Here is a 23,405-nt window from a genome sequence, read left to right on the forward strand (position 1 = left end):
ATGCAGAAGCGGCTGATTTTGATGCCTCGCCCTGCTGGGCCTTCAGAAAGGCCTGGTAGAGGCTCTCACACTCCGCATCCCAGCACGGTCTATAGTTATTTCTACGACCGCGTGGGATTGATCGCTTGGCTGCTTTAGCGATGGCAGAACAGAAGTCCTGGTAAGCCTCATCTACAAGGCCCGTACCCGGAGGTGGGAGGTCCTGGGCGAGCTCGTTGGTAGTGAGACTATATAGTTCCCAATTGGCCTTGCGGAAATTCCAACCCTTATATGGCTCACTTGGAACTGGGAGAATAGTTCTTGGAGTTATAATAAGCAAGGGTTGATGTTGGGACCTTGGAAACTTCTCTAAAACACGCCTGTTCAAGTTCCAGCTAATGTGGCCAGTGCTCGCGAAAGCCAGTTCTGGATTAGTACCAGTGTTCCAGCGACCAGAGAAGAAGCTTGGAGCATCCTTAGGGTTGTGCAAAAGCACAAGGGTACTCTTGTTTGCCCAGTCAATCAAGCATTCTCCATCTGGACTGGTGGAGTTATAACCCCAGTTCGTATGTTGGCAATTGAAGTCGCCAGCATAGATACTAGGATATGGGAACACTGTCTAACCGCCTACTGCCGGACATGCACATGGTTTCTCTAATCATGGAACTTTTCCGAAATCGCAGTTTCACCCTCACCACCGGTGATGGCACAAAAAGCAGATTGCGACGCCTGCGAAATGGTGTCTCACAGGGATCAGTCCTGGCTCACCTCCTTTTCAACATCTATACGCACAACCAGCCAGAAACTATTGCCAAAAAGTTTGCTTACGCTGATGATTTGGCAATTATGCATAGAGCAGAAAACTGGCAGGAGTTGGAGGGGTCACTAACCCAGGATATGACAACCATATCAACTTATCTCCAGAAATGGAAACTGAAGCTCAGTGCAACCAAAACGATAACGGCTGCCTTCCACCTGTACAACAAGGAGGCACAACGTGAGGTAAACATAACTGTTGATGGACGTCCTCTCCCTTTCACTGCCGAACCAAAATACCTCGGCATAAAGCTGGATAGGGCACTCACGTTTCGTCGTCACCTGGAGTCACTTCGCAATAAACTAACAACACGCGTTGGCTTTTGAGACGACTGGCAGGATCTAGCTAGGGTGCTGGAGGTACAGCACTTCGCACAGCTACAGCACTTCGCACAGCTACCCTGGCTTTGAACCACTCTGCCGTCGAGTATTGCACACCAGCTTGATGTCGTAGTGCTCACACTCGTCTCATAGATAAGCCGAGTAATGACGCTCTGCGCTTAGTGACTGGATGCCTGCGTCCCACACCAACAGACAACCTGTTTGTCCTAGCATGTATCCACCCATCTGAGCTTCGCCGCAAGAGAGCCACACTGTCTCTTGCACGCCGAGCACTGGAGTCTGGGCATCTTCTGCATGACCGGCTCCTACCTCCTTCATTTAGAGGACACCGGCAGCTTAAGTCGAGGCACCCATTTGTCCCTGCTGCACTGGATTCACTGGATGACTTTAACCAGTCAAGCACCAATGTGGCAAGCTGGGCGGATTACAAATGGAGAATGGAGTGGCAAGAAAATTCATCCAGATTATATGGTTACATTTCGGAGGCCAGCACATCAACACCGGGAATGCATTTTCCCAAGTGTATTTCGACCAAGCTCAATCGCCTTCGAACTGGCGTTGGCCTCTTCAGCTCAACTATGCACAAATGGGGTATGGCTCCATCTGCGGCCTGTGAGTGTGGTGCAGAAGAGCAGATTGCAGACCACGTCATAACATCTTGTCCCACATACCGCCATCCTTGTGGGAACCGTGGTCTGACAACAATGGATGAAAACCTGGTCAGCTGGTTAACAAACACCTGCCCTACAATATGAGGTTTTTGTTCCCTTTCTCAAGAAAACTTAAAGAACCATCTACTCCACACGAAGAAGAAGACATATGTTACGTACCTATGCAAGTCCTGATCCATAGTTTGAACCTGGTAGATTCTCCGAGGTGGACTGATGTGAATTCCATGTAGGTCAGAAGCACGTCGAAGTTTTTTTGCACGTTGTCTGTGACAGCGTCGAGCAATGCGACCATATTCCCCACAGTTAAAACCCTAAAGTTTTCTACTCTCTTCCCAAGGTTCTCTTGCTATCTTCATTTCGTTTTGCAGCTGGGAAATTTCGTCCTAAAATTTTTCTACTATTCTTTTTAATTGGGATACATCCTGGTGATCTCCTGTCACTGCTGCTACTTCTGACGTCATTATACGTGGCTCATGATGCGTCCGTTCCGCGTTTTCAATAATGTTGGGCGTAAAAATAGCGGTGGCATAAAAATCCGGTTGTGCATTTTTAAAGTTATCGCGTAAGATTTGAGAGGCTTGTTGACGATCTCTCAGTCCTCGAACGAGTAAGTTGTAAAGCACACTAATGCAAATCTCATGCAGCTCGTCGTTTGAATAAGACATTTTTCCCAATTGGGCTATAGCTTCAAGAAAGCTTCTTACGGATTCGTCAAAACCTTGAGTGCGCTGGAAGAGTTGTTGCTTGGCATGCTTTTGTGAAGATAGTCCTGAAGCCGTGTCTTTTGCTTGTTAAATGAGTTCGTCATAACTAAGCTCGTAGAATTCTTTACGACCATCGGTAATGGAGAATCTCATGTCTTCCGGTAAGCTTTGTAGAAGTACATGTTTCTTTGCCGCATCCGATGCTTTAACGCTGTCGCAGAAGGATTCGAATTCTTTCAGAAAAAATGAAAAACTATTGCCACGCTGATAACGAAGCGGAGAGTAAAAAAACTTTATGCTTCAGTAAAACTTGATGAAAAGGTCCTGCCGTGCTCGCCAGTGTTACGTTTTGTTGTTCTCCTTAGATTTTCAGGAATATATTTTATTTAAAAACAGTTTAGTTAAGTTCTCTTTGACACAGCCTACCGCAGGAACTACAATATAAAACTGACCGTGCGACGACCTGTCGGACACAAGTCGAAAAAACACACAAGTGTACTAAGCACGAAAAAGCGTATTCGGCCGCAAGGCAGAAACGCAATGAACATAGGGAAAAAACAAGTGTAACACTTCGCAGCTACTTAGGATTTGGGAACCACTGACAGTAGTTCCATCAGGACTGCAGTGAGGCTTGTTAAGACATGTTTACATTTGCTCCTATTGAATATTGGCTTCAGTTATAGAGCTAAGCGCTTCCAGCAAATGCAGTGGTTGGATTCAAATATTTTAACATTCGTTTCTTTCACCAGCAGCATATCATATTGACTCGGGGCCGGTATAACATAGGCCGTTACATACGCTTGTTAACAACCGGTTCGCAGAGAAAAATACAAAACCAAGAACCGGTTCGCAGGAACTGGATGAATCCAATCACCGAGCATAAGTACTATCGGTAAGACAATGTTTTCTGAAATGAGTAGATCATGTTAAACGAGATATTGAGGACGTTGGCTAAATGCGTTTTGTGAGTAACTGACAGCAAGACGGTACCGTTGATAAAATAGCATGCTGCTATCGCCGTAAAACCTCCAAGGCTGGGACCTATAGTTTGATGGTACAGTAGTGAGTATCTCAGTAGAGAAGATTTTCCCAACTGCTTTGTAGAGTGTGCCGATCACCTTCGTGAGCTGGAAATGTAAGAACTTGTTCTCTTCGTTGATAGTAGAGAGAACTTATGCAATAAGATCGTCCTATTGCATGTCAAAGGTTACAAGAATTTGCAGGAACTGAGAGTGTGGCGTTTGAGATGAGACACTCTTTGGCAGCCTTGGCTGAAAAAGAATGAGTTTTGGACATTGGTGGTAGCGTAAGATAAGTTATTGCAGTGAATATGATTGCCATTGCAGTTTTTCGTACGTGTGGAGCATTTTTTCCAATGATGCACCGAGACCCCGAGGTCAAGTAAGGAAACTCCATATAAAGACGGTAGAGAAAGAACCGAAAGAAAGAACATTTCGTATTTACATGAAATACGTTGAATACAAAATGGGCCATTTTATGTCAGAAACCCTACAGGTCATCCGATTAAAAATATATTCCCCACACCCAAACAACCAGTTCTTACTATAAGAAAGTTTTTGATATTATCAGCCATTATAATCTGTCGAAAACTGAGCTGGCGGAACCCCTTAGAAAAAAGTATATCAGCGAATGATAAAATCTATTTCACCACGAAATACCCACTCTGTCGAATCTCCACTCAGATGGAAAAGAGTCTACTCGGAATACCTACCCAATTATTTAAAAACTTTTAAATATCGGTCCGTAGAAAACATGCTACCTTTTAGAACTAAATTAGGTTTAAACCGACTAGATCCAAATTTGAGATGCCCTTTTTGCTCAAAGGGGACAGATTCTGCCGATCAAGTATTTTAGCAGTGCAACCCTAGCCGACAAATATTGACAAGAACCCGAAATTTTGCGCAAAAACACATCGGTTTGCAAGATGGCAAATACACGCAGAAAGATTTGGGAAACTTCAATTACCCAACAGACAGCAGGAAACAGACGGAGCAGGATCTTATAATATTAATCACCTCCGTTAAACGTGAAATATGGAAGCTCACAAATAATAGCATTTATAATGCACAAGCTTTCCTGCCCAAAGTCCTAGGCAGAAACATTGAACGCGCCTTGTTTTACTGTACCAGAAAAGTAGATAGCAGCAAACACGAAATAAATAGTTAATAATTGCAAACAAAGTGCCAACTTTTTAACACGTTAAACCTTCATATGAATAAGTTTTCTTGGTATTGCACAGATGTTTTCTTGTTCTTTCTTTACCATTTTGGAATATCATTTGTGTACTTGCTTGCTGTATTACAATTTTGTGTATCAATCCCTACGTTTCAAAATATGATAGGACGTTCACATTCCCCTTAAAACTGCCATTTAAGTTCCTAAAGTTTTTCGATGAGTTTGTTTTTAATTGCCAAGAATAAAGTGCTTCTGTTGAATGACCAGATGCTCAAATGCTTGAATTTCTGTCAACCTGCCTGAGTTTGAGACGAAATTTTAATTTGCTGTTACTTTTGTTTTCATTTACTTTGTTAGATCCTTTTATCCAATTTTTAAATTGAATGTGATTATTAAGGCCATTTAAAGTCATTAAAGTCATATTTTTTTCTATGCATCAGTAAGTCGTGAAATCAATTTTAATGCAAAAACCGTATCCCTATGAGATATATTAAGAAAGTTATGAAGTCATATTTTCCTGGTTAAGTCATAAATCAGCTTTTTAAGTTATATAGTCATATTTTTGAGTTATAAAGTCATATCGTTGTATACTTTAAATAAAAACTACCAATTTAAGCGGTGAAGCAATTAAGCACTAAGAAAGTAAGGCAATTTCTGATTGAACGAAGGCAAACTGTAGGATTAACCTACATAACACTTACAGTCACAGACGGTTACAGTCAACGATCCAAAGTTGACTAGTCAGTTAACAGAAATATGCCTCCACTACAACAATATTTCAAACTTAATACTCAAAATGGAAAGTTGTACGTACACCATCAAAGAGGCCCATGCTGATCTAAATGCCCTTGATTTCGGAAAAGATCCGCTTGAGCTTAAAAATTACATTAAGAAGCGATTGGACAAAAACGATGTGAAACAAATTATAGAGCTACAAACACAAGACATTTCACCAGCGCTTTATGGAAAACTGCAGAAATGTCAACCCACATCAGCGTCTGTGGAGCGCTCATTTTCCTTACTAAAGTCATTTTTACGTCCAAAGCGTAACTTCAAAGACTCTAACATTCCACACTACATGAAACTGTACTACAACAGTGGTTTAAAATAAAAATGGATGTGTGTTACTGTTATGTTGCGTATGTTTTACTCTTTAGTTCCGTGAGTGACGTTGTTCGCATGTAAAAATACACGATTTTCACATAAAGTCATATTTTCCAAAAAATAAAGTAATATTACACTGGCCAACAAAAAAATTTTGGCATGGAAGGTAAGAACGATTTTAGGGTATATCAGGGGCGCTGAGCTCGAAAATGCCATTAGTTTTTGCAAATTGGCTCTAGTTTTTAAGATATTAGCGAATTTTGATATTTTTGGTACCTTTTAATTTTGAACGTAGGTTGCATTTTATTTTAAGGAACAGCCTATATTAAATGTTGTTGTAAGTCTATCTGCACTAGAACCACAAGAATGAGCAAAGCTAAAGACACAATGAGGTTAGCTAAATGAAGAAGTGCTGCATAAGTCTATTCTTTTCCGTATATTCAACACAAAAAATACCCCATTTATTCGTCTTTTCAACAGATTCTCTTAACATATTGCAATGTGTGAGACTAAGCTTCCAATACCACATTAAAACTTGCTTGAAGTGAACAATAAATAGTAATTTGGTAATAACAAACCAAGTATGCCTAATCCAACACAAGAAAGACGACAATTTGTAAAAACAGACGAAATAAACAAGCAATCAATTTTTTTCATTTACCACGGAGTATTCAAAGCAAAACACTTTATGAAGAAATATATCCATCTCAGGATGTGCATTAGTGAAGTTCCTAGATGCACTCTAGTTAATTACTCAAATTAGCTTAAAGTCATCTGCAGGAAAGTTCTCTTGTACGACTTTCGCCTGTAGTCTGGTTGTGGACAGCTTCGCATTAGGCCCCAGCAGTAATCTGCCATCATGTGAGTATCACATCTACCTTGATATCCTCATCTATTAATTTGAAATCTTGGTGAAACCTTTCACCTTGTTCCTCACTCATATTTCCAAGGTTTTCAGGGAAGCGATCCAAGTAACTGAATAGATAGTGAACTTTTATGCTCATCCTTGATCCAAGAGCTTGAAAGTTTGTAAGCTTTACTTCTATGAGATCCACATAGATGCTTGCTTTTGTGTTTCCAAGAAATCCTTTTACAACTGCAACAAAAGAGTGCCAGGCTGCCTTCTCAACTTCAGTCATATGTGATGGAAAAACTTAATATTAAATTAATTTTCGTATTTGTTGCCCATCAAAATGGGCAACAAATGCTTTGACCAGGAAATGCTTTGCACAGGTGATCAAAACAAGCACCATCTTTATCTAATCTAAGGCCTTGACAAATTGTTTCATCAAACCCAGTTTGATGTGCAATGTGGGTAAAATGATGCGATTACAAATGACCAAAGGTTCATTCACAAGCTGTTCATGTATGGGCCATTCCTTTTTAATCCAGCGATGATCAGTGGCCCGACTATCCCAGTAACAAATAAAGCAGGGATACTTGGTGTAGCCGCCTTGTTGTCCTAAGAGAAAGTTGAACATTTTCAAATCAACGCATATCTCCCAGTTATGCTCAGTATAAGAAAGTTTCTTCAAGATCATCTTTACACTTTGGTAGTGTTCTTTAAATCGACTGAGTGGCCAATTGGAACACAGACAAACTTATTTTCGTTGTGAAGTAGCACACATTTCAAGCCTTTTTTGGAGCTGTCAATGAATGACCTCCATTCTTCTGGTTTATACTCAAGTAGACCCATAGATGAAAGAAGCTCTTCGATGTTTTTACAGTACACAAAATTATCTTCTTTAGAGAAAAATTGCATTAACATTTCTTCTCTGTCCCGGTAAAACGTTATTTTTGTTGCCGAATCAAGAATGTTATGCTATGTGTTGATGTTAAGGCTTACGTTAGTGCTTGATGGGAGATGATATAAACTAATGTAAGGTCTTATTTACCCCTCAAGCGAGAAATTTGTGCCAGACAACTCAACATTTGGGCAAAACTAAATAGCTGCTTCACATGGCTTCAGTTTTTGTTAACCTACGTTACTCACTAGCATACATTTGTAACTTTTCATGACGTATTTAGGAAAAAGCAATATCTCAAAAACTAGAGCCAATTCAGCAAAAGTAATGGCATTTTCGGACTCAGCGCCCCTGATATACCACTAAATCGATCTAACATATCATGCCTTTTGAAAAAAAAATTTTTTTGTTGGCCTGTGATTGATTTTTTAAGGTCATATAAAAATGGCCCTAGTGATTATCCTGTAATTTTTTTGCTTTTTTCGTTGTGCGTCTTTCTTGCGTACAATCCAAAAACAAAAAAACGCGTCTTTCAGTCGGAACTTGCCCAACAGCTAACTCGATAAGTTACAGGACTGAGCAACTTACGTCAATCGAAAAATAAAGATAAGGCTGCCACTATTTCACCAGAAAAAATCTAGCGTTCAGGCGTTCGAAGCTGTTTTCACCGTTCCTTGTTAACATAGCAACCTAAATCTACCTTCTAATCAAGTATTAACTCCAGTAAAATCTTAAACAGCTAAAATCAACTTTTTGCAAATCCATTCTCCTAACCGTCTATGTTTAACAACAGGCTGCGTGACCTACAAACGGTGAAATAGTCTCTTCGTAAAGAAAATGATATCTTTGAATTGCAAGGTGAGGTCGAAATAACTAGCTGAAATCAGTTTTTGGCAAGATCGGTGACTTTCGGTTGTACCATCTGGCATCTGAATTTTGGTGTAAATTTTTTAAACTTAGAACTATTTTAGGGTCTAGTTACTCTAGTATACAAGTGCACAACCAGATAACCAAATTCAGTAGCTGAGGTCTAGTATATAAAGGCATCCTGCGGTTATGCACATGTATGTTAGACCCCTATTTTGTGGGTTTGGTGGTGGTACCATCTTATGTTACAATTGTATTATTGCTTTTTTGCATGTTTTAATCCTTTGAGCTTTGCAACTTTTTTCCTGTTTGTTAATTGTCCATGAGCATGCGTTTTATTATACTGTAACTACAATGGTACTTAACTACAGCATCGTGACTTATGCACTACACAGTTAATGGTGACAAATATCATACAATACAAAGAACCGAAGGTTGACGCTGGCATAATTTTGCCACATCAGTTTCTATTTTAAACACTGTCACAATTTGTCATTGTAACTACTTTTAGATTTAACCTATATTGTATTATCAGCTTACATAGACATATTAAATGCTAAAATGAAATGCCTGTGTAAACCCAGATAACGTAGGATCTCCAGTTAAAATTCATAAACTTGATAAATCGTAATTTTTATTTTTTGTAATTAACCAACTTGATAACTCTTCATCCAGAACTATTTAAGACATAAGGTAGAGCAGAGTTGTCATCGTGCCACTTATTTTGTTAAGGATGGCAAGCTGGGGTGGACATACCTTGCCTGGAACATTTTTCATTATATTTGGACTATTTTATGCATTTAAATATTCACTGTCATATTTGAAGCGGTAAGTTTATGTATACACACCTAGTCCCCTGGTGGGTTATAGACAGATAAAACGCACCAGCTTTATATGATCCTGGTATTTACTAAGTGTTTAGTTAACAACATGTGCACTCCAGAGTTTATTACTATGAATATATACACATAGACTGGTTTCAGTTGCTGCTTACAATTAATGTAACTAGTTTATCATATATACAGTATAAATTGCAAGCCTACTTTATTAAATAAAAATATCTTAAATATCTACAGTACATACATTGTGTTAAAACTTGTCTTAAGTTCCATGTCCTTTTAAAAATGGAAGAAGTGAAGGATACCTATACCGTTTCAACATTTTAAAGTTAATAATAGCTCTATTCAATTAATACTGTCTATATGAGTATATATTTTGATATACGTACTGTATATCTATGTTTTACCATCATTTAGCTTTGTTTCCAAAATGAAACGAGCCAAGTCGTAGGTTGTCAGATATTTTTTGTTAACAATAATCTGTATGCTTTATATACCATTATTATATATAAAGCCATTTCTTTGGGTAATTTTGTGACTCAGTTGCTTCGTACCAAAACACAGTGTTTTATCCTTGAATCTTGTTAAATATCTAACCTTTTCCACTAATAATGCAAGGGATTAACACTTAAACCATATCACATTTTTGCTTAATTGCAATTTGTAATTACAATGGGAAGTTATGGAGGTCATGTGCTACCTGGCACTTTCTTCTTATTGTTTGGATTTTGGTATGTGATCAAATATGCCAGACGTTTTTTGAGGTAAGATTTATGTAATATATAAATGCATGCTCAGAAAACTTATCCATGTCATCATTTGCCATTTCTATACTTTTTTTTTTACACGTACAGTCAATGGTGTCATTGATGAAAGTTTGATGAAAGCATGGAGCATGCAATACTATTAACACAAGGATCGTAACATTTAAAACTTTAATTTGTTCATTTCTCAGCTTTTGCAACCAACTTCTACATAAGTAAATGCATAATAATTTTCTAAATTTTGCACAAAAAAATTGTTTTTAAATAGCCTATGTGGAAAAAAGTTAAATGTGTGTAATAAGATGAGATTTTTGAAGTTGTTCTGTTTTTCCCAGTTTTTTTTTGATATTTGGCGTTAAAAATGGCTACAAGGTTTTGTATTTCGTAAGTATCATACATGCGAAAGAATGTACTACTTCCAAGTCACATGGTATGGTTGACTACTGATTAATAAACTAATGAAGCTATTATGGTTATAGGAACAAACAACATATTGCAAGTCTTCTATAATCAAACATAATATATTCTCTGTTCCATTTCAACTATTTTAATAGTAATGCAATTCATTCCCTGCATCCATTCTCTTAATTTTTGCTAATTATATTTTACATTCAAAAGGCTAAATGGAAGTAGTTAGTTAACCTAGGTGTAGAGTAAAGAATGTTGCGTTGCGTTATTTGAGCACCTGGTTGATCTAATAACGTTTGTGGTAGTATAGAACAGATTATTATAAAAGTGTTGAAATTTTTCTACGCAATTACTTGCACAATGAATGCCAAGAACACAGTTCCAAAAACAATAAAAAAATAAATCAGTCAGAAATTGCTCGAAGAATAGCTTGGTTTCTATGGTTTAGGGATAAGGAATCACAGTCGAGTTTAAACTGTGCAAAGGTGCCTTACCAAATCACACTCCTCAGTATCCTCTAGAGATGGCCAAATTTGTTAATTCTCATGATCTCTAGAATTTTATCACTCAATGTAGAATTCCGAATCCTGAAACTAAATCAATCATAATGTTATGCTTTATCCTGTTTTAAACAATTGCTTTTTTCCGAAAAAGTGCCTAGATATCAAAGCTTAGTTTACTTAGTTACTCTGCTTATTGTCATATTGTTAAAAATTACAAATGTTTTCAGTTTGTTTCAAAGCACAGTCAATTCCTTCTTCTTCAACAAATGTTTTTACTTTGTGGCTTAATTTACCAAGACAACACGAATCCAATTTGTTTTAAGTATATACTACAAACAAATAGATAATTTAATCTATATCAATATTATTATTTAAATGAATGGGTTCAAACTGTTTTGGATTTATTAGCTTACAATGTCAAATGTGTTAATAGCGAATGCAAGGTTATCTCTTGAAGCAAAAGCAGTTTTGATATTTTAATAACTACAAAGCTATGACTTTGCCTCCTTTTCTCCAGATTTTGCAAACGTACGTATCAAACTAATTATGATGTCATAAATGTTTATGGCTTGGCCCACCTGTTAAATGCAACGCCAAATTGAACAGCCCAGTGATAAAATTTTATCGTTTGGTGCTGATGCTAATAGATTCAAGATTTGTTCCTTGCAATTTAACTGATATTCATGTTCATACGAAGCCATCTGACTTAACATTTTCAATTAAAAATACAAAGCGAGTTCACTTCATTACCGATATGTCAGAGTTTAAAGAACCAAAATGCGCCATGTTTGTTTCATAGGTTGGCTATCACCATTCTATTGCTTTGTTAATACAAAAAGTTATAGGTGTTATTCATCATAGTCATATGCTTCTGATCCCAAGCAACGGTCAGGTGAAGTTAGTCATTATTCACTGGGGTATTTATTCCTTGCTGAAATACAATGTTACTAGTTGGGTTTGTCAAATTTGAATTCTTTCTTATTGTGTATAACGTATATCATTTACTTTTGCACCTTGGTGAGTTACTTAATGGCGGGTGTTATATAGTATAGTAGTGTAGGCAGAGGTTATTTTTCATGCATGCTACTAAGTTTGGCAGTAGACTGTTTGATTAGTCATTACATAATGTAAGAATAAACCTTGTAAGCGTAAAGACTGAAACAAACTTTCTTTTTGTTGTGGTTTTGTTTATATATTTGCTTTTATATTTATTCATGTATGTATTAGCTTACACTGTAAATAGTTAGTGAATGTGTAACAACTTGCTTGTTTCAGTCCAAACATTTTTTTAAACATAATAAATGTGTGAAAGGCCACATTTATAGTTTCCTGATGTCTCAGTTAATAAAACCGTGTCCCTCGCGTGAAATTATGTCATAGTCAATACAAGATTATATCACATGGCTTGACTGCATGTAGCATTGTCACATAACTACGCTTGTGGTGAAAATTCGGTGCTGCAAATTATCTTGCTATTCTAACATGATTTATTGAATTATACAGGAAAAGAGGATCAAATGGAGTTTTTTATTGCTGCAAAGGACGTATCCCCTTTTCTGGAATTGTGATTGAGGGAATTATTAAGGTTTTCATGGTGTCCATCGGTACGCTATTCTTAAAATTTATGCATGTAATTTGCGAAAATTTTATCTCAGCAAGCAGTTTTGTCTATAATAGCAATTGTAAATTGACAGCATCTACTGTGTGTACTAAAAGTTATACTAATGTTTACTTTTATTTATTGCGTCTTTTCATGACTATAGTGCAGTGGTTCCCAAACTTTTTCAGCTTGTGGCACACTAGAAAAATTAAAAAATGCTTGCGGCACGCTTACAAGAGAAAAAAAGTTGCATTAAAAAAACTATTTTCACGTATTAATGAAGTGGCAATTACCCTATTCAATCGGCAATGCCATAATTGATTTCATCGTCACATGAGCTTATTGATCAGTTATTGAAGCAATTAGAGCGATTTTAAGTCGCAAATACTTGTCTGCTTACCTTATTTTTAATATTTATACAGTTCTTTTCCAAAATTCCAAAAAGATTCGCGACACACCTGAGAATCTGTGGCAACACACAGTTTGGGAATCACTGCTATAGTGAAAGCGGTTGTATATCAGCTGAGTGACAGTTTATTTGAGTGACAGTTCATTTGAGTGACATAATTGCAGTTCATTTGAGTGACACATTGATAAGTACTGTTTAATTCATTTGAGTGACACATTGATAAGGACAGTGAAATTCATTTGAGTGACAGATTGACATTTGTTGATTAAGTTGCAGTTGCTGTTAATTAGTAAATGCACAGATGACAACACACACAAGACAAAGTTTAGAGAAAGAACAACTAAGAATCCTCAACCATCTCGTCCAATTCTTCTGTTCCGCAGTTGGTCCGATCTTCAAATTACGCGCAATTCGGCGGAGAAATACTTCCTGTGGAAGGTCTTCTTGCTGGGAAAACAAATTTCCAATGCGGGTTTCTTTTTGCCTTGTCATACGCGATCGGCGCAATGGTGTCGATGCACCAAATTCAAGGAGAAAGAGTTCTTGGGAAACTCTATGATGCTCGCTTTGAAACTCTTCAATTATTTTGAAAATGCTTTGGTGGTATCTGTTAACAATTGCATTGAAGCGGTGATGCCAGGCCTCCTGGATGTTATTTGTACGTGCAAGACCCGATTGTTGGAGTTGGCTGACACTCCAAAAATCAGGTGAGAAGAGGGGTGGGTGTCGATTTGTAGGGCGACGGTTGATTGGTCGTCTTCCTCGGCGCGTTGCGGTTTGGATTGGGCGGCCTAAAACGTACACTTCTTCGAAATATTTGAAAATTTCTGCCTCATTTGGTGAAGCGTCTTGTGAAAGAACTGCAAATGCAGATGGTATTGCGTCAGCCTCTAAGAAGCTTAGCGCAAACAATGTTCTGATCTTTAAATTGAAATGAACTGTCACTCAAATGAACTGTCACTCAGTTGAGCATGAATTATTTGTCACTCAAATGAACGTTAAAATAATGTGTCACTCAAATGAAATGTCACTCAGCTGATCAACTACCAGTGAAAGCATACAGCAAGGTGGCATTGTTTGATTATGGCAAACATATGCTCATAATGTAAATGTAGAAAACATATATGTAATAAAGAAGAAGTAAGACAATTTATAATATAAATTAGGAAGTAAAATAGTTATTTAGCAATATAAAGTTCCTGAAAGAAATAAAGTCCAATAGACAATTACCAATATATGTATATATATTACATCAAATGTAGGTAGGGGCGACCCATAATCCAAGTATTTATGTCATTTAGTTTTAAGCCAGGAAACAAAAATCGCAACAAGCCAAATCGTTGTAAGAAGATGTTGAATTTTTTGATGCACTCTAAAATGTACTATGGGCAAATAATTTTTTACAATGACATTAAGTAAAAATTCTTAAAATATGCTCAATTTTAAATGTGCGAAATAATATTTATGAATGATCTTAATTTTCGGAAAGCTGTGTGATTATAATAATTTAAGAAATGTTAACTCTACTTTCTCTGGCTCTGAGTCTTAACAGTGACTACATTTTCCTACAGGGATATTGGTTGAACTGTTTTATCCTGGTGCTCCAATGGGAAAATTACATGGAGAAGATGGCGAATATACTCATCCTATGAATTGGCAGCATGCTACTATGTATTTTTTCTTTGGCCTATCTGGAGTTGCTGATATTGTTAGTTATACAGCAAGACATGTAGTACCTGCTGGTAAGGTTGCATTTCTCAACACTGTCCTACGTGACATACATACACGAGTCGCTTGTTGTCATGTGATAAGAAAAATGTAAATATTTAAACTGTCCAGTAGGGCATGCCTAGTTACTTTGATTTGTGATACAAGGCTTGTGCCGTAGCAACGGAATAGATTTAAAGTAGTAAACATTATAGCTTGGTGTTGTGTCAATGATACCGGTAATGAAATATATACATATTGCAGGTTTTGATCGTATTTTTGGTGCCTTTGCTTTATTTGTTGAAGGTTATTTGTTCTTTTTCCATCTTCATGGCCGTTCCAACATTGATACAAGAGTCCATGTGTTGTTGGTTAGTTTTGTAAGATTGTAGCCAATAGTATCCAAACTTTGTGTTTATTATGATTTGCAGTCAGTATACGTACTAGTTTATCAGGGATTGAAAAAGGTCAATAAATATACTCCTGGGTCATGACTGCTTTACGCGCTACTTATTACTGTATATATTTGTATAGTTGATAGATAACACAGGAAGGAAGGTATACGAATGAAATTTGAAAATATGCCCTTCTTTTTTGTTCGTCATTCTGCAAAAAGCATAGTGAAAAATACTTCATGATTTCAATTTATTTTTGTTATTTAGGTTTTGGCTGTGTGGCCTTGTGCTCTTTTTGCTTTCTTGCAGTGCTTGGTCATGAACAAGCGCAAAATTTTGCATATATTTGAGATGTTGACCGCGACATTGCTGATTGCCCAAGGATTGTGGTTTTGGCAGGTTTGTGCCATGTTAAATTACATCCAATGCTTGTATAGCCTATTTTGCATTTTGTAGTGATAGATATATCAGTATTATAAACTGGTGTTACATGTATTTGTCTGTTTACAATGCAAAGTTTGCAAAAAGAAATCAGTTAAAATCATATTCACTTTATCAATTAGCAAAAAACTGCCTTACAAACTGGTCAGAAATATGTACAAGGGCTTTTTTGTTTATAAACATCATAATGTATATAAATTAACAAAATATTTAATGTAAATTGGCAGGCTGCATACATTCTATACCCACCTAATGGCAGTGCATGGGATCCCTGTATGGAAGTTGAAAAACATGAACACACTTCCCACTTTCAACATAATGATTCTGATGCTATGCAAGGCAAGTGTAAATAACAAGATATCCAAACCCAGTATCAAATAATCGTATATTCATTTTTAGCGACTTATTTGAAGTATGTTAAAAATTCAAATAGTCTAATCATTATTTTAAAAACTTTTTTTATCTACTTTACAGACTGCAATTCTTTATCTAACGCTGAGTTAAATCTCATGTTTATCACCATGTTTTGGTCTTGGCACATTGCTGGCTCAATTGCTATTGTCTCGGCGGTCTACTTTTTGACATACCAGTAAGATAATACAGTAATTGATCATGCTTAAAACATCATTTGGTGCTTTAATTGTTAAAGATATACTAGGGTTGGTCTATCCAGATATCGGTTAACTGAGTAATTTTGGCAAACCAATATCCAGATAAAATTTGTCAACTAACAAAGACGTAACATTGTTTTTGCGTTTTTATGCCCTTGTAGCAAGTTTTAAACTACTAACATTTTTTAAAACAAAAAATAAATGGACATTAGAAGTTAGTATTTTTTTTACATAATAATATAAGATATACATAATGTGGCCTTTTTATACAAAATGCATCACACTTAAACGTTTTTACAATCGAAACTTTGTACTTAACTATGAGTTATGAAAGAGGTTGCTTTATGCTTACTGATTATTATCTGGTTATCTAAAATACAAATATCCAGATAACCTTAGGATGCACATTAAAAGATGGACAGTTCTTTTGTATGTTTTCAGAATCTTGAGGAATATTTTTTGTCTTCAAGTAAATGCTTTCATTAAATGCACAAGTGCTATACCTAATAGTCGTTTTAGATTTAGCAGCATGGTGTTAATTTGAACATTGTCATCCTACTTAAAATGCCAATGACTTTGCATTTCTGTCCCATTGTAGTAGGCAAAAGAACACATATTACACAGGCAAGAATTTTTTAGGGAGAACTATTCTAGAGCAGGGCTTCCCAAACTTTGTTCTGTGACGCTATTTTAGAAAAGAAATTTCTATGCGGCCCCTTGATGGGTAGCATATAACATGTTAATGATATTAAAACAATAAACACCTCATCACAAATCTCAAGTTGTAGTTTTGGCTATGATAAAATCGTACAAATGCACACAATCCATGAAAGTAACTATACCTTTACAGTAATTGTATCATTTAATAGCTCAGGCAGGCATCCTAATCAATGTGAAATACGGAGTTGCCTCTAAAATTGTAGTAGAAATATTTTCACTAGGCCTATGATTTTTGTGTGAAGGTTCCAAAGCTTTTATTTCTGATGTATCAAGTCAATTTGTTTCACAGCCCCAAACAAGGTTGCGACCCATAATTTGAGAAGCCCAGTTTTGGAGTTAGGATTTGACATTTTAAATTCAGAAAAAGCAGATCTTGAGATTTCTGTGTTAGTTGCCGCATTTACAATGTGTATCCCTAGGTCTGCATCTCCTATCCTAGCATCTCTTTAAAGAAAGTTACTTAAACTTCAAAATGTGCTGTCTATACTGGAAAATTACAGTAATAGTTTTTTTTTCTTTAAACAAATCATATAATGTCTGACTAATATTGTACTACAGTAATAGCTTTTTCACAAAACTTAAAAGCTTTTTATATCCTGTGTTGTTTAATTATATAATTGATGATCTTGACATATTATACAGTCATACCTCAAAACGTGAATTTGATTCATTCCTGAAGGTCATTTGAGCTCTTTAAAGGTTGACTTTCAAACCAATGCTTCCCATAAGAAACACTGTTAAGTAAATTAACTAGTTTCCAGAATACCAAAACCATCTACCACAATCATCAATATTCCATGTTTTATACGAAAAAAGTTTTGGTCTGTGCCCAAATATATTCCCAACACAAACGGTACCGCAGTAATCTCTCAGTTACTACTTGAATCTGAGCAGTTAATGCAAACTTATCTGGATACTTGGCTAGTGCTAACACGATTCTTGCTCTGTTGAACCTAAAATGACAATAACAATACAAAAATGTTAATCCTGGCTTAATTCAAAACTCAGTTGTAACAAACCAAACAAAAAAATTTTTGTCGTTTTTTTTTTACTGAACTCAGTGTTGTTGAATTCAGTACAGTGTTGTTGCTTATGGTTTTACAAGAGAGCCCTCCACCCTCTAGGCAGTAAATCTTCATCTGCAAAAAGAATTGATGTCATTTACCTGAATTGCATTATTAGCTTCTTTTGATGTTGTTTACTTACATTGGTTGAAATTTTTCGATCGCCTATAATTAACAATGGAAATTGCTGACCAACACTATTTTTTAAATATAAGCGTTCTGGACACTTGATTATAATGATCGCTCAGGTGGGTTGCATATGAATTCCTTTACGCAATAAAAAAATGTTAACATCTTGCCTAGTTATTATTTTACAGTAGTTTGAATCCTACACTTGAACAATACGACGTCTAGATACGTGGTCACCGTAGCATGCGACGTAATATGCGTAAGAGTTTGCGTGTAATCTGCGGTGCGTTACGTAGGTTATTTTAGTTTTGCATGACAAGCAAAGTTCAAAATAATCAACTAAAACTAAATTCAAACGCACCACAAATACCACGCAAATCCTTAACGCATACTATGCTGACCAGTGATCAAGTAACGTTACTTCGTATCGAACAAGTCCAGTGGGTAGGATTCAAACCGTTGTAAAATAAGAACTAGGCAACATATTTTCGATTTTTTTGCCATGTAATGGAATTCACATGCTATTGATCTGAGCAAAATCTTTACAATCTAATGTCAATGGATGGATTGAAGGCAATCGAAAAATTCTTGCCACCCAGATGGTAACTCGGAAAGGGTCTATTAAAGTTAAATTTATTAAATTAGAAGGAAGATTAAGATTAGGTTGAAGTTGCTATGTTATAACATTCAAGTTAGTTTAACAAGAAACCATGGAAAATATCTTTGAAAGAACCTTTTTTCCGGTGAAATGGAGACAGCCTATACTGTACTGTACTTTACTATTTTCTGCCCCTTAATCTATGTCTTGTTTGTGTCAAAGAAGTGACTTGGATTTTCTCAACTTACCATAATTACAGTATCTTACATTTTCACATATGAGTTTAGCCTAGTTATTAGAAATAGGTTATTCTTATGCGCAGCTCTAAGCTATGGTTCGTATTGGTCATCTAACTTCAGTCATGTGCAATTGGTAATCTTCGCACCTTACCGTATCGAAAACGAAGTAGCCATTTCCAAACAGTAGCCTAATTTCACAAACGCTTTCATAACATAACTTTAAGTGTTAGCGTTAAGGCTCATTTGAAATCGGGCTTATGGGTACATGCTTTTATTGCTAACAAGGCGTGACGTCTGAATAACATTTAAACTTGCTGACTGCTTTGAATTTGGTTTAAACCAGGGGTTCTAATTGGTGGTGCAACTTCTCTGCTAAATTGCAACTGAATTTACATGATTTAAACTAAGATTTATGTTTGGTTCGAATGCAGTATGTCACAAATTCAAATTTATTATTGTTTACGTCATAACTAAACCACACATGTCTACCGCAAATGACCTTTTTTCTGTCTCTCTTTTGTGACGTGTGTTGAAATAATTGAATTGCTGGCGGAAGGTTGATTAAAAAGGTTGTTTTGTGAATTCCTGTGATAACATGCAAGCTCTAGCGTTTTTACGCGACAGTGCAACACGTTTAGGGGCGGGCAGGGCAACAAATTTTTACTGGGAAAATTTCAAAAAAGTCTCACCCAAACACTAGTAAGCAAATACTTTGCATCTGACTGCTCCAAGTGCTTTCTCTGACAGCAACGATTCCGTATAGCGTTTGTTCAAAATTGAAACTTGCCAAACTGGCTTCATTGTGCAATTTTGCTGCATTGTGTTCTGAAATGCGTTGACAAAGGCGATGAAATTACGTTTCGTCAGTAGAAAACGCTGTATTTTAGACAAGCTTGACAAACCTTACAAAATACATCTTGATCAACTTTGTTTCTGACCTCCAAGGTTATTGAATATCAATGTAGCCTATGCTATTTTCGGATATTGCATTCATAAAATCGATGACGATTAGGATCAAATGAAAAACTAGACAATTTTGAAAGTTGGATGAATCGGGTTTGAGCTTGCAAGTCGTATGTATTCTTATTTCTTACGTTTGGGATTTAGAATTTCGGTAGAACTTCATTGTTGTGAAGTCACATTCAAAATTCTGTAACAGAAAGAAGTTTTAAATATCACGTGATGCAAGTTTTAGTTTTGAAACACAAATCGAAAGTACTTTGGACTTATCAAAATGGCGTCGCTACAACGTTTTTTTTCTTTTGTTGTGGACGCCGTGACCAACAGGGGACCTTGAGACTTGAACAGACGTCGTGTCTGCCTGCGGGCTTTCTCAAAACTAGTAGACTTTCAGTAACTTAGTTCAGCATGCATCAACGTCAATTAATGTTAATATATTTAAACAGCTTTAAAATGCGAAATGAGATGTACTTGAAATGAGATGTACTGTCATATTTACAATAGCTGCCTATTTATAGTTAATGATTGTAAAACGCCGTAAGCCTATACTCGGTGCTATCGATAGGTTATAGCCAATAAGTATTCGCAAATAGGAAAATGTGATAAACAAAAAGAACAGAACATTAACACACATAAAAACACCGAATTGACTCCTAACAATCTGGTTCGGAAGGGAGGCTATGGCCCAAAGCTGGGAAGTAGGCCTACTACACATAATGTGACATCTACAATAACCTATTCTGTTACTTAAAATCACTCAGTGGATGTGGGTTAGTGCTCTGTAACTTGGCAACAAATAAAACCTATTACACCCAGTGATTACGATGCAAAAAACGTTTTAACGTCAAAAAATTGCCATGTGGGAAAACGTAAGAACCTACGTCCCAAGCATAATATGCAACGATTGCCTTTATGTAATTGTTAGTTCTAGTAAGTTTTAGTGAAAAAAGCAAAGTTATACAACCTACGACAATTGTAAACGGAGGAGTTAACGATTTGTCCCGGTAGGCCAGTTAATCCCTGGATACTTCATGCAAATACATTTAATGATTTAATTACTTAAAATTCACAAAATTGGGCGCAAGTTAGTTGCTGTTTGAGACTGGTGTTCCCCCAGATTTTAAGACTACATCAATGCAGACGATCATGTAAGAAACATCTACGTAAAACAGCTCAGTGCTTCCTCGATTATCCTGTCAAGTTGGGACAATGTTTTTAGTAGTTTGAACGGATATACAAGAAACTGGATAATTGAATTCTTCTATTTAAGAGATAAAAAAAATCCTTTTACGTTTCACAATGACTATCGAATATGAACCCTTCTCAAAATTAAGTACAGTACAGACTTTCGTTTTTAACGATAACTGGAAGTAATATAATATTAATAAGATTGTTAGGGGGCAAAAAAGGAATTTTTCGGTTCCCGGTCATTTCTACACCAGCTACTCAAACCTGACAAACCCTGTCATCAAACTTTAACGATTGTTAAAATAACTCAGCGAATCTACTTTGACAAGGCTTTTACTTTTTTGCTTGCTTTAAGTTTGTTAGTCATTTTGTTGGTGAATGAACAAATATATCTGTCTTCCGCTTATACGAATCAAGTAAAATCTTGCGCAGCTATTTAACTATCTTTGCGGTCGAACATACAAATGAAAACTTGAACGTTTGGCTTTTGATATTTTACTTCATGCAAAATAAAAGAGTTTCTCGGAAAAACTTCTCATATATCAAGTTGTCTATGTTAAGACTAAGAGGATTCACGTTGTGAAGTATCACTGTAATTTGTAAGACAAAACTTCCAAAAATCAATATTTAATCTTAAAGCAAACTTGCCATTGGAAATCACAAACTGAAACACTGACCGTTAACCAACCATTTTGCTCGTCTACTATAGGTACCTGAAATGTAAAGGAACACTTGACCCATCTTTTAGTGTTCATTATGAACACATGAGTGGAGGAAATGCAAAGTTTAACTCCACAACGCCTCTTAACGGCAGACTCCTGTCGGATGGAGAAGAGGAAGATGAGATTTAGAGGAATGGAGTTTTTGAATTTGATATTTTGTCTGTGAAGCAAGGAAATCAGTTTATTTGCATTGTAAATCAGTGTCGTAACTAGCAAACTTTTATTGGATTGTGTGCTGTAGAAGCTCGCTAACTCGAAGTTGAAAGGACCAATTAAATGACTTCCTGTTCCAGTTATCCAAAGTTAGTAAATTCCAAAACCTAAAAAAGTATGCAATAAAAAGTTCATTCGCAGCATAATTCAAGTTTCTGAAAATTTACTTGTCAACCTATATAAACAAAGTGAATTATGGTCGCTATTACACTGCAACAAATGAGTTTTTGACTAATTTCGAAAAAACGGTTCTGTTTTGCCCTGCGAACACAAAAGTGAGGTTACATGAAATTTCGAGTTAATGAGTTTCCGTTGTGTTTATTTTAGATACGTGTAATCAGGCTTGCAAAGAAATGCTTCTAAAAGTTGTTTTCATTTCTTCCTATTTGTTCACTTCAACTCATTTGCGCAATGTCACTCATTGGTATGTGTAGAATGTAGACTATAGATTATATCAGAACCCGTCCGGAAAGTTTTTGTTTTCTGTGTTTAACACGCAGTGTACAGTATGTTTGCACTATTATATCAGTGTCTACTATTATTGTTATTATACTATTATTCAGTGATATTTTTAATTAACTTAATTGGTAATCTAGATTCTAGAAGCTAGTGAAGCTAATAATGTATGTTTATAATATTGTATTGTTTATAACTTATAATTGGATGACATACTTGCACTGACGGTACAAATTTTATTTTTGTAATTTGTGAAATAATACTTACATTGTTTGCATGATATTTTCCAGCAATTATGTTGCAATCTCAGCTGTACTACTTGTTACATGTGGTTATAATTTGTTTCTGGCTCAATGATAGGCATTTGTCGTATAATTTGATGTCATTTTGTCTTCAAGGTAAAATTATTATTGTTCAAACATACTATGAATATACATAATTATGCTGAGTTTTACATAAGTTTGATTTCGCAAAGCATATTATTCAAAATGAGAAGTTTAAAATGTTTGTTTTGTTTCTCTTTTAATCTCCTCTTTTCTACATAATCTTTCAATCAATCTTGTTAAATTTGAGTAATTGTTTTACAGTATGTGAAAGCGAAGCGCACACTTAGAATCGTAGGAGTGTCTAACATGCTGCATTGTGTTGAGAGTATTAAAAACAGTTGACTAGTACGTTGTTTTTATTTTTGATCGAGATGTACTGTAAAAGGTTTTAACATGAGGTAAATTTCACATATCCAAGAAGTCAAATTACTAATTTAAAACTTGGAATAATTAGAAATACACATCACAACAAATAAAAAAAACTCGGTGGAAGTGTTGTACTTTGTTACAAATAGTCATACTGGCGTTACATTATATACAATAATCTAATTCGTTTTTATTTAAAGCAGCTATGTCCAAGCCTCGGGGCCGCATGCTGCCCCTTTGAAGGTTTTGTGAGGCCCTGCTGTTGGTATCGTTGTATTATATGTGAAGCATACCGGTATGTGTATAAAATATGTATGAAAGTG

The 23,405-nt window shown here is 36.0% G+C and overlaps 1 protein-coding gene across 2 annotated transcripts; it reads left to right on the forward strand.

Annotated features, from left to right (window-relative positions):
- Window positions 1–8,479: 8,479 nt before the first annotated feature.
- On the forward strand, window positions 8,480–23,064 carry LOC143466607 (transmembrane protein 45B-like). Of its 2 annotated transcripts, none has more exons than XM_076964980.1 (8): window positions 8,480–9,252; window positions 12,442–12,542; window positions 14,519–14,689; window positions 14,919–15,025; window positions 15,317–15,448; window positions 15,718–15,829; window positions 15,965–16,079; window positions 21,709–23,064. In XM_076964980.1, the coding sequence occupies exons 1-8, from the start codon at window positions 9,158–9,160 to the stop codon at window positions 21,848–21,850; spliced, it is 975 nt and encodes a 324-aa protein (XP_076821095.1). In that variant the 5' UTR covers window positions 8,480–9,157; the 3' UTR covers window positions 21,851–23,064. The 2 variants fall into 2 exon arrangements, with proteins under 2 accessions (XP_076821095.1, XP_076821102.1); XM_076964987.1 differs by lacking the exon at window positions 8,480–9,252 and adding an exon at window positions 9,886–10,027.
- The last annotated feature ends 341 nt before the right edge of the window (window positions 23,065–23,405 follow it).

Source organism: Clavelina lepadiformis, chromosome 1 (assembly GCF_947623445.1).
Source record: "Clavelina lepadiformis chromosome 1, kaClaLepa1.1, whole genome shotgun sequence".
Taxonomy (NCBI): Eukaryota; Metazoa; Chordata; class Ascidiacea; order Aplousobranchia; family Clavelinidae; genus Clavelina; species Clavelina lepadiformis.

Excerpts from the sequence above, each read along its gene's own strand:
- LOC143466607 (XM_076964980.1), top strand. The coding sequence starts at position 9,158 with ATGGCAAGCTGGGGTGGACATACCTTGCCTGGAACATTTTTCATTATA. Across the intron at positions 14,690-14,918 it reads AAGACATGTAGTACCTGCTG|GTTTTGATCGTATTTTTGGT; the intron begins GTAAGGTTGCAT and ends TACATATTGCAG. Across the intron at positions 15,026-15,316 it reads CAAGAGTCCATGTGTTGTTG|GTTTTGGCTGTGTGGCCTTG; the intron begins GTTAGTTTTGTA and ends TTTGTTATTTAG.